This window comes from Prinia subflava, chromosome 2, assembly GCF_021018805.1.
Source record: "Prinia subflava isolate CZ2003 ecotype Zambia chromosome 2, Cam_Psub_1.2, whole genome shotgun sequence".
Lineage (NCBI taxonomy): Eukaryota > Metazoa > Chordata > Aves > Passeriformes > Cisticolidae > Prinia > Prinia subflava.
The window spans coordinates 777,755-788,695 of record NC_086248.1 but is presented as its reverse complement, the minus strand read 5'-3'; the positions used below and the strand labels follow the sequence as shown (position 1 = coordinate 788,695).

The window sequence follows — 10,941 nt, the reverse complement described above, 5'->3', positions numbered from 1 at the left end:
CGGGGCGGCGTGGGCGGGGCGGGCGCGGTCAGGCCCCCGGCGGCCTCTCCCTCATTCGACCTCGGCGAAGATGGCGGCGGCGGTGCGCGCCATCGGCAGCCTCGGCCGCCTCCCGGCCGCCGCCAGGGCCGGCCCGGCGCGGCACACCCGGCCCCGCGGTGAGCACTGGGGGCGGCTGGCGGGCGGTGTCCCCCGCGTGAGGGGAGCACGGAGGGATGCGGGCACTGGGGGCGGTGAGGGGGAGCGGACGGAGATACTGGAGGGGCACTGAGGGGACATTGGGGGAACGGGAGCAGTGACGGGCAGGGGACAGCGAGGGGACAGTGAGGGCTCGGGGGAGCACAGAGAGCGGGGACTGGAGTGGGAGGGGGCCCGCTGAGGGGTGAGTTTGGGGGGACGGTGAGAGGCACTGAGAGGTGAAGGCGAGGGGGACACTGAGGGTTCAAGGGGGACACTGAGGGAGCGAGGGGGACACTGAGGGTGCGGGGGGGACACTGAGGGTGCAAGGGGGACACTGAGGGTGCGAGGGGGACACTGAGGGTGCGGGGGGGACACTGAGGGTGCGAGGGGGACACTGAGGGTGCGGGGGGGACACTGAGGGTTCAAGGAGGACACTGAGGGAGCGAGGGGGACACTGAGGGTTCAAGGGGGACACTGAGGGAGCGAGGGGGACACTGAGGGTGCGGGGGGGACACTGAGGGTGCCAGGGGGACACTGAGGGTGCGGGGGGGACACTGAGGGAGCGAGGGGGACACTGAGGGTTCAAGGGGGACACTGAGGGTGCCAGGGGGACACTGAGGGTGCGAGGGGGGACACTGAGGGTGCGAGGGGGGACACTGAGGGTGCCAGGGGGACACTGAGGGTGCCAGGGGGACACTGAGGGTACGAGGGCAGGGCGGCGCTGCCGGGGCACTGAGGGGTCGGGAAGGGGCACTGAGAGGTGGGGAAGCACCGACAGGGCAGTAAGTGGGCGAGGACCGGGGTGGCGTGTCACAGAGGTGTCACAGAGAGGATTTCTTGGTGCTGTGGCAGGGTGTCCCAGTGTCCCGAAGGGCTCTTCAGGTGGTGTGACCGTGGGGACTGCGGGAAATGTTCGCAGGGAAGGGGCTGTGAGGACCGGGGCTGGGAGCGGGGCATCCCCAGGGAGCTGTGGGATCCTCCCCGGGGGTGGGAGGTGTCCCCACGTGTGTCTGTGCCCCGTGTGAGGGGTTTGTCCCCATGGCCTGTGAGTCACCCAGGGGGGGCCCAGGCAGGTCCCCAGCATCCCCCCCAAGGTCTGTGTGTCCCTCCATGTCCTGGAGTCTCTGGGGGTTGTGTGCCCCCATGGGGGACATCCTGCCAGTGCCAGTCCTGACATGGGGACACACTGTGGGCCTCTCTGTGCACTTCTGGGGGCTCCCTGTGAGCTGGCACTGAGGGGGGACACACCCTCCAGTCAGGGTGGTCCCTGCAGTGAGCTGAGCCGCAGGGGGAGAGTGTCCTTGTGCCTGTCCCCAGTGCCTGCTTGGAAAGGAGAGGGTGTCCCTGTGCCCTTGGGTGTCCTGATCCTGTGGCTGCCCTCCAGGCAGGCAGGGGTGTCCATGGGAAGGGCATCCCTGTCACCCCACATGGCTGTGGGGCAGGGTGTGCCCAGGCCTGGCTGTGTCTCCAGGTGCTCCATGGGCTGAGAGAATTGGGATTGTTCAGCCTGGAGGAGAGGAAGCTCTGGGGAGAGCTCAGAGCCCCTTCCAGGGCCCAAAGGGGATCCAGGAGAGCTGCAGAGGGACTGGGAACAAGGATGGAGGGACAGGACACAGGGAATGGCTTCCACTGCCACAGGGCAGGGCTGGGGCAGGAATTGTTCCCTAGGAGGAAGGGCAGGCCCTGGCACAGGGTGCCCAGAGCAGCTGTGGCTGCCCCTGGATCCCTGGCAGTGCCCAAGGCCAGTCTGGACACGGGCTGGAGCAGCCTGGGACAGTGGGAGGTGTCCCTGCCCATGGAACTGGATGAGCTTTGAGGTCCCTTCCCACTTAAACCCTGCTGGGATTCAGTGACTCCATGGTTTTGTGTGAGGCATCTCCCTTGCCAGCCCAGGCAGGGCTGTGGCTCCCTCCTGCCTGTTCACAGAGCTGGCTTGGTGGGTCCTGGCTGCCAAAGCTGGGAGTCCCCAGGAGCCCTGGGAAGGCTGAAGGACCTGGCTGGGAAGCTCTGGAAGCCTCATATTCGAGCACTTTGAAGGGCCCCAGAGCCTGGTGTTGATGTTGAGTCAAAATCCAGCTGCATTTCATTTAAACCCAAACCTGGGCTCAGTGGTGCTGGGCTCGGTGCTCTGAGAACTCTTTTCCAACGTGAGCAATTCCACGACTCTGCAGCCTTGGAGCAAGTTTGTACGTGACAGGCTGCTGCAATCACTGATGAGCAGACTTGTGGCAGCTCCAGGGAGTTCTCAGGCTGTTGCTGGTTTTGGAATTCCTGTTGCAGCTGGCGAAGCTCTTCACAACAAACAGCCCTAGAGCTGCTCCGAGGACGCTGTCACTGTTCATAATTATTAATGCCCCTATTCTGCCTTGCAAAGCTTTGGAAAGTGGATGCAAAGCTCCCTGGGGCAGCCCAAAGGCAGGGAGCAGTCAGGAGCCAGCTGAGCTCCAGGGCTGGCTGTACCTGCTGGGCCACATCCGTGTGCCACCGCGTTCCCAGAGCGGATTGGGAAGCTCAGTGTGCCTGCAGTTTCCCATCTCGCGGGTCACAGCTCCGTGCTCAGCTCCCAGGGACAGCTCAGGTGGCCTGAGCTTCATCCCCTCCATCCTGCTGGGGCCTGGGGGGCTCCAGGACTGGAAAAAGGGTTTTTCCCTGAGCCATCAGCCATGGAGGCCATTCCCAGCTCAAGCGGTGTGCCACGGCCGGGTGAGTGAGAGGGAGGGAAGGGGAAGTGCTGGGCAGGGAAGAACTGAGGTAGGAACAGGGGAAAGAGAAGGTGGGAAGGAGCAGGCTGGGCTGTGGGATGGTGGTTGTCCATTCTCTGGTGCATCGAAGTCCTTGGCAAAGTCCTGGGGGCACCTGGAGTGTTGGTGTCCTGGTGTTGGACAGTCTTTGAGCTGGAGTGAGTGAAGCAGTGAGACTGGAACTGATTTTCAGGGCTTTAACTCTGGAATGAGTGATGGGACGTGGTGGATGTCGGAAGCTGGGCTGCTGCTTCCTGCAGCATTTTGGAGAGTTTTTCTGTCTGCAGTCTTGGCATGTTCCCATTGCAGTGCTGAAGGGATCAACACCTAAAGCAGTGTGCAGGGACCAGGACCAAAGAGCTGCTTTTGCTTCCTGGCCAAAGATTTTTCCTTAAATATGCTGGACTTACAATAAACCACTGCCGTGGTACAGAAATCTCACTGCAGTGTTAACCAGCTGGTACACTGCTGACAGCACCTCTCCTAAAAGAGTTTATATTCAAGTGGAGTGAGATTTGTCCAGTCATGCCCTTGATTTTTTTTTTTTCCTACTTCATCCCTTTTTTTTTGTAAGAATGGAAAGGCAGAATGGAATGGAAGTCTGAAGGTTTTCATGAAAGGAGTCTGTTTGGGAACTGATATGGAAAAGGAAAGCCATGTAAAGAGCAAAAAATGTGGAACCCCAGACTGGTTTGGCCGGGAGGGATCTTAAAGCTCATCTTGTTCCACACCCCTGCCCCGGGCAGGGACACCTTGCACTATCCCAGCTTGCTGCAAGGGTTGAATGAATGAATTCAGGGACAGTTCAGCCCTTGCCTCCTCTCTAAAGAGGCTGCATGGCTTTTATTGCTGATAAAGGTGCGTGGTGTTCTGCCAGGCAGCATCTCTCACCAGAGGATTTGCTGCCAGCCCACACTTGGTTTGTGGGAAGTGAATGTTGGTGCTTTATTTTCAGGAGTACCTGACTTGAGCACACAAAGAGTTCAGGGAAACGATTGTTGGATGGAGCAATCACATGTGGGTGTTAAATGTTGCTGAGGAGCTTTGGAGTGGGAACCAGTTCACTCTTTGTTTATAAAATGCTGCTGTGGGCACATGACACACACACGCACCCCAGACCTGTTTGCTGGGACAGCCTGACGCTGAATTTCCATCCCCACGGCATCACACTGCATATCCTGGGCTCAGGAATGGGAGCAAAGGTCGGCCCTTAGTGCCAGCACCCCCGACAAGGTGGAAAGGAGGCCAAAGTGCAGCAGGGCCCCAGCCCTGAGCCCGTGTCACGGGGCTGTGGCGGGGGCAAACACCTGCTGGGGAGGCAGAGTTTGCAGTTTATTCTCCTGGTGTTGGATTATTCTCCCTTCTTGCTGCTGGGAATGGGAATGTTTCATTCCTGGAGGTTTTATCAGTGTTGAGCAGAACCCTCCCTGGCTAATCGCCTGTGTGTGGGCTGGTAGATACATGTGGAAGTAACACTTTTACTGGAATTCAGACTTAAAGCAGCTTTGGCAGGGATTCAGCCTGGATATGAGATAGGGGATCCTTGGGCTCAAGATCCAGGTTGCTTGAATGGTGCTGGGGTTCATTCATGTGCTGGGAGATCATGGGCCCAAACACAATTTCTGAGCAGAAAAAGGAGATTTACGAGTCAGAAACTTGGGGGCAGAACTTGTTCTTCTCATGGTCTGAGTTTTCTGCGGGCTCTGGAAGAAGACATGTTCCTGTGCTTTGTATGGCATTAGCAGAGGTGGATCCAAGAGCTAGAGAGGGACTGGGGACAAGGATGGAGGGACAGGACACAGGGAATGGCTTCCACTGCCACAGGGCAGGGCTGGATGGGATCTTGGGCAGGAATTGTTCCCTGGCAGGGTGGGCAGGCCCTGGCACAGGGTGCCCAGAGCAGCTGTGGCTGCCCCTGCATCCCTGGCAGTGCCCAAGGCTGGACAGGGCTGGGTCCACCTAGGACAGTGGAAGGTGTCCCTGCCCATGGCAGGGAGTGGCACTGGATGGGCTTTACGGTCCCTTCCCACCCCAACTAGTGTGTGATTCTGGGTATTTTGTTGACAGATGGAGGCAAGAATAAATATTTTGTGAGCCCTTTGTGCCCCTCCAGTTGTGCCCCCTGAGATCTGTGTGGTCACACTTGGACTGGCCCCGTTTGCTGGCACCAGAGTGTGTTTTTACAGAAATACCCTGGGCAGTTGTGTTTGCTTTGCAGGGAATTCACCCTGAAGCTCCCCAAAGTGCAGGAAGGTCCCTGGTTTAGCACTCAAAGAGGTTGGGATGAGGATGATAAAGACAAAGCTCCCTGTGCCAGCTGCTCCATCCCTCATCAGCCGGTTGGGAAGAAAGATTTCATTTTTGCTGCTCTGGTTTGGGCACTCTGGCACTGCAGCGTGGGGTCTGTGCTGGGAAGGTCCCTGCAGTGTTGTGGGACCTGCTGGACTCTGGTGGGGGCACAGGTCAGGCTGGCAGGGGAGGGACTGGCTCGTGCCCAGGGTTTCCAAAAGCCGTCCTTGGCAGGTGAGGGGATCTGGGACAGAGTGAGGCTGACACTGCTGAGAGTTCCTTTAACACCTGTGACATCTTCTCCTCAGGTTATGCCTGCCGTAACATCTCCAGCTCCAGTGCCCTCCAGAGTAAGTGTGAAGCTTTTCTGTAAATCTGTTTTTTCCCCAAAATCCCTGGAGCAGGAGCTGACCCCAGCCTTGTGTTTGTTTGCAGACAGAACCCACGTCAGCTGTGATATCAAAGGGGATGTTGCTGTCGTGCGCTTCAACACACCAAATTCCAAGGTATTGAAAATTCCATTGAAGGCTGAGAACTTGCCTGACCTGCAGCCTTACCAAGCTCGGAGCAAGGGAGAAGTAGGAAAAGAAGATTTGGGGATTTAATGAAACATCTGCAAAGGTCTCTTGGAGTACTTTGTGTGTGCTAAGCTAGTTTGTCTCTCTTCCAGGCACAAGGTCTTGTTAAGTTCCAAATCTTAAAGAAAACTTAAAAAAAAATTAAATCTTGCTTAGTTCTTGTATTCAAGTCAGTTAAAGAATGTGTACATACTTCAGTAATTTGGAATCCATAAATGCTTTTGATTCTATTGTCATGAATACAATATAAATAGAACCTAATTCTCTTTTTTTTAGGTCAATGCAGCTGCAGTTGTTCAGGTAGCAGGAGGCAGGAACTCTGTAAATGACATCTGAGAAATACATCTAAAAATGTATTTTGGAGTCTCATACCAGTAGTGAATTTCAGATGTCATCTCACAGATGGAAATGCTCTTTATGAGCAATGGTAGAGCAATAAAATAGAGCAATAAAAACCTGTTTTTAAAGCAAAGTAGCTGAGCTGCTCTGATATTATACAAGATACAAAGATTGAACTGCTGCTGCTATGAAAAATCTTATATTAATTGTAGCAGACCAGAAGGGGTTTTGATAACTCCTTTCCTTTGAGGAGCAACAGCTGTCTCAGGTTTGAAACATTCTATTTTGTGTGAGGATTTGGTGGTACCTAAAGAGCCCAGGCTGGATTTGTCCTGCTTGTTGCAGGACAAATTTTACTTTTCCTGCAGTAAAGCTGGAGGGATGCTGTTAGCCTGGTCTGAGGAAGGTGTCCCTGCTCATTGCAGGGGGTTGGGTGAGATGACCTTGAAAGGTCCCTTCCATCTCAAACCATTCTGTGATTCTATGGCGAAAAAAACAGTTTAGGAATTCATAAAATGAAAGTTTGGGGCCACAAACCCACAAAGAGGAACTTCCTAATTAAAGATGACCCGCTGCAGGGTTTTATCCTGGGGTGGGCTCTGTGCTGGGCTGAGGCTGGGGTAACTTGCAGCAGCTGTGGGCTCCCTGTGAGCTGCTGCTGACGCTGCTGCTGTGCCCCCAGGTGAACACCCTGTCCAAGCAGCTGAGCGCAGAATTCACCGAGGTCATGAACGAGATCTGGGCCAACGAGGCCGTGAGGAGCGCCGTGCTCATCTCCTCCAAGCCAGGCTCCTTCATCGCCGGGGCGGATCTCAAGTAAGAGCAGTGGCCTGGGTTGGAAGGAGTCTGCCAGGGAAAAGCCAGAGATTCCCTTGGAATGGAGAATGTAAACCCTCTCCCTCTGAATTATTGGAATTTTAAAATTAAGGGGCTTTCAGGCAAAGATGTGGGAATAGGGATAACGGTTCTTTACTAGGAAAATTAAAAATGAGTGGTACAAAAAAACCCCAAACGAACAAAAAAGAAAAACACTGCCAGAATCAGAACACACCTGCCCCCCTGCTGCTCAGGGTGCTGGCAGCAGCCCAGTGCAGCTCCTGCAGTGCCAGATGTGGCTCTGTTGGAGCAGAGATGATCCTGTAGAAGGTGCAGTGGCGTGAGATGGGTCCAGCCTTCCTCTGGGAATGCAGAGCACACAGACTGTGCTGGGCTCTGAATGCCAGGGTTTATCCAGGTGGGAATGCAGAGCACACAGGCTGTGCTGGGCTCTGAATGCCAGGGTTTATCCAGGTGGGAATGCAGTGCACACAGGCTGTGCTGGGCTCTGACTCTCAGGATTTATCCAGGTGGGAATGCAGAGCACACAGGCTGTGCTGGGCTCTGACTCTCAGGGTTTATCCATTGGGAATGCAGAGCACACAGGCTGTGCTGGGCTCTGAATGCCAGGATTTATCCAGGTGGGAATGCAGTGCACACAGGCTGTGCTGGGCTCTGACTCTCAGGATTTATCCAGGTGGGAATGCAGAGCACACAGGCTGTGCTGGGCTCTGACTCTCAGGATTTATCCAGGTGGGAATGCAGAGCACACAGGCTGTGCTGGGTTCTGACTCTCAGGATTTATCCAGGTGGGAATGCTGGGCTCCTCCCCTGGGTGCAGCATCTCCCATGGATGATGGAATTGTATCAGCCCTGCAGGGAGCCTCGATGGCCCACGGACAGCAGAGATCCCTGCAGGGAGGAGGAGTCCTGGAAGGGATAAAGAGCACTGCCCCAGCTGAGTTTAACAGCTGTCCATTAACAGGAGTCACCCACCACCTCCCACATCTCCCCAGCCAGTTTCAACAGATGGGCACAGAATACATCTTGCATTGAACCCAGGACAGCACAGGGCTCCTGGAGCTGATGGAAGTGTCCCTGAAATCCAGCAGTTTGTCCCTGATACCTCCCCGGGGTGAGGCACAGGCTGGGAGTGAAATGCCCATGCTCAGGATTTCAGAGTGGCTGGAATGAAGTGAGGATCTTGGCAAAGAGGGACGTGGCAGGTCCTTAAACCCCTCCTGCCTGTGACATGTGGTCACTCCTTCCTGCAGCCAAGGAAACCCATCCTGGCTCTGGGGTGGGCATTGTCCTTTGGCCTGGGGTACAACAAGAGTGGATAATTCACATGCAGGACTGGTTTAAGCTGGGCTGGAGTGCCTGGCAGCCTTCCAGCCTGGCCCCTCGTTTGGGCAGGGTTTTTCACTCTGCCCTGTCCTGAGCAGCCTCTCGGGCTCCCTGGGTAACATTTCCAGGCTGTGGGATGATCCTGTGGGTGTCCCCTGGCACCTGGAATGCCATTGGCTCCTACTGCTGACACTGACAGGACAGAATAGTTGCTTAAAGACATGAAAAGCTAGAAAGCTCTGAGGAAAGAAGGCAAATTAAAAATAGACCCTCCAAAACCACTTTACACTTTTGGCTGGCTTTGTCCAGGGACAGACTTGCTCCCTATCCAGAGGGAAGGAGGTGAGCAGAGTCCAGGCTGTGGTTAAGAGGTGTCTCCTGGCCTCAGTTCCTCCAGCATCCCAAATTTCTCCTGCCTGGCAGAGGCTGCCAGCCTCCAGGAGAATAACTGGCACAGGGAGTCTCTAATTGGCAGTGTGGCATCAGAGCAGTGGCCATCTGCTCCTCTCAAGAGTGGTTCTGGGCTCTTTCTCCACTCTTCTGGCAAGTGCTTTGAGCCTTCCTCCTCTCCAAAGGCTTCCAGAGCCCTGGCACAGGGGATCCCATTCAGGGCCTCAGGCACAGCCCCTGTCAGCGTGCAGGGCCTGACCCTGCTGGGTTTAGTCTCCCTGTGTTGTCTGATCCAAAACTGGGGCCTGAGCAGCTCTTGCCTGCCTGTCAGGCACTGGAGACTGTGGGACAACAGGGACAAACTCATCAAAACCTCTGATTTTCCTGCTGTTTTGTGGGTGCTTTTCCCATCCTGATGCACCTCTCTCCTCCCCTCAGCATGCTTGAAGCCTGCAAGACTGCTCAGGAAGTGACTCAGCTCTCTCAGGATGGACAGAAGATGCTGGAAAAGATTGAGCACTCTCCAAAGCCCATCGTTGCTGCCATCAGTGGCAGCTGCCTGGGAGGAGGGCTGGAGGTACTGGGCAATGCTGGGGCTCCCAGCAGCAGCAGGAGCTGACTCTGCTGGTTCTCTGGTTACCCAAATGATGCCGGCAGGACTGGTACTGTGAGATGAATTTGGGAGCTGATGAGGGCTCTTTACATCATGTAAATGAGTTTGTGGCAAGTTAATGGCTCAGTTGTGCTTCAGGGCTGTGCCATGTGAGTTCTGCTGCTGCTGTGGAAAGAAATCAAATCAAATCTGAACCTGTGTGGGCCAGGCTAATATTTAGATGAGTGGCCAAGGGAGAACTGGCTGTTTCCAGCAGGCACTGAGTCTGCATCTGTGCTGCTGGCAGAGTTCAGCCTGCTTTTCAGATGAAGTGAGCCTTGTATCCCAGCAACTTCCATTCTCTGTAGGGCTGCTGGGAGAGGGGTGAGTGTGGGGACCCAGCCAGGCTCCACCCTGCCAGCAGCTCTGCTCTGGCACCTTGGTTGGCTCTTCTGCCTTGTCATCTCCATCCAGGATTTTGTAACTGCAAGGCTCTGCTAATTCCAGGAGCAGAGTTGTTACTAAAACAGTGTCATCTTGGAATGGAGTCTCTTCAGTTGGTACTGATTGCTCAAGCTTTTTACCCCCACTGTGTTGACTCCTCTGGACTTGCCAGTGCAGGGATAAACCAGGAATCACGGCTGATCCGTGGATGGGACTGTGCTCTTGGTGTAGTGAATTAATTAAGCCCTTGATTGTCTAGCTGAGGTTTAAAATCAGCTTGGGAGTTCGATATTCATCTCACACCTTGCTGTCAACCCCCAGAAGAAGCCATCAGGGCACAGAGGGAATTTGGGCAGCTGGATTAAGGAATTGGGGCAGGGCCATGAGGAAAGCTGAGGCAGTGTGTGGGAGAGAGCAGTGTGATGGGTGCCCAGTTCTTCTGTTGTCTTTGACAGAGAAACCTTTCCTTGTCTCTTCCATTTTAAGGTTGCCATTGCCTGTCACTACAGAGTAGCAACAAAGGACAAGAAAACAGTCTTGGGAACACCTGAAGTGTTGCTGGGTCTCCTGCCCGGAGCAGGGGGTACTCAAAGGCTGCCAAAGATGGTGAGTAAGAGGAAAACTTGACCCCACAGCCCCTTCTGCCTGGCAAGCTCCCACTCTGGGATCCTCTTTGTGCCCTTCTAGGTGGGACTTCCTGCTGCCTTTGATATGATGCTGACTGGGAGGAACATCCGTGCAGACAGAGCCAAGAAGATGGGGCTGGTTGACCAGCTGGTGGAACCACTAGGTCAGACATGGTGTCCCCTCGGTTCCCTGATGTGCTGCTGCCTGTCAGGGAACCTTTCCCCTCACCCAAATCTGTGGAGAGGTCCTGTCCTGCTCTGCAGGGGAATCCCTCTTCCCACCTTACAAGCACAGGGACCTTGAAATGTGAGGCTGCTGCAGAAGCTGAGTGAACAGGAGAGGTCAGCACGGAGGGCAGGCCTGCTGGCTCTCCTCCTTAAGCTAATTATCCAGATAAGAGCCCACACTGCTCATTTGTCATGTCAGAGGACAGATTGCAGCCCCTAATGGAAGGACAATAGATGAGTGATGTCTGTGTTTGTGCAGCCTGCAGATGGTGATCCCTGACAGGAGCTGGAGCAGGCACTCAGGATTGCCAGCTGGGTGGAGAAATTCCCTGCAAACTGCAGGATTTCGAGTGCTGAGCAGGCTGCTGAAT

At 55.2% G+C, this 10,941-nt stretch overlaps 1 protein-coding gene across 1 annotated transcript in view; it reads left to right on the top strand.

Annotated features, from left to right (window-relative positions):
* The first annotated feature begins 40 nt into the window (after window positions 1-40).
* The window catches only part of HADHA (hydroxyacyl-CoA dehydrogenase trifunctional multienzyme complex subunit alpha), a 27,412-nt gene continuing 16,511 nt past the window's right edge, over window positions 41-10,941 (top strand). The window contains exons 1-7 of the mRNA XM_063422486.1: window positions 41-158; window positions 5,519-5,560; window positions 5,646-5,716; window positions 6,810-6,943; window positions 9,119-9,257; window positions 10,203-10,322; window positions 10,404-10,506. Of these exons, the coding sequence (XP_063278556.1) occupies window positions 71-158; window positions 5,519-5,560; window positions 5,646-5,716; window positions 6,810-6,943; window positions 9,119-9,257; window positions 10,203-10,322; window positions 10,404-10,506 (697 nt within the window). The 5' untranslated portion in view covers window positions 41-70. The remainder of the gene's footprint in view (window positions 159-5,518; window positions 5,561-5,645; window positions 5,717-6,809; window positions 6,944-9,118; window positions 9,258-10,202; window positions 10,323-10,403; window positions 10,507-10,941) is intronic.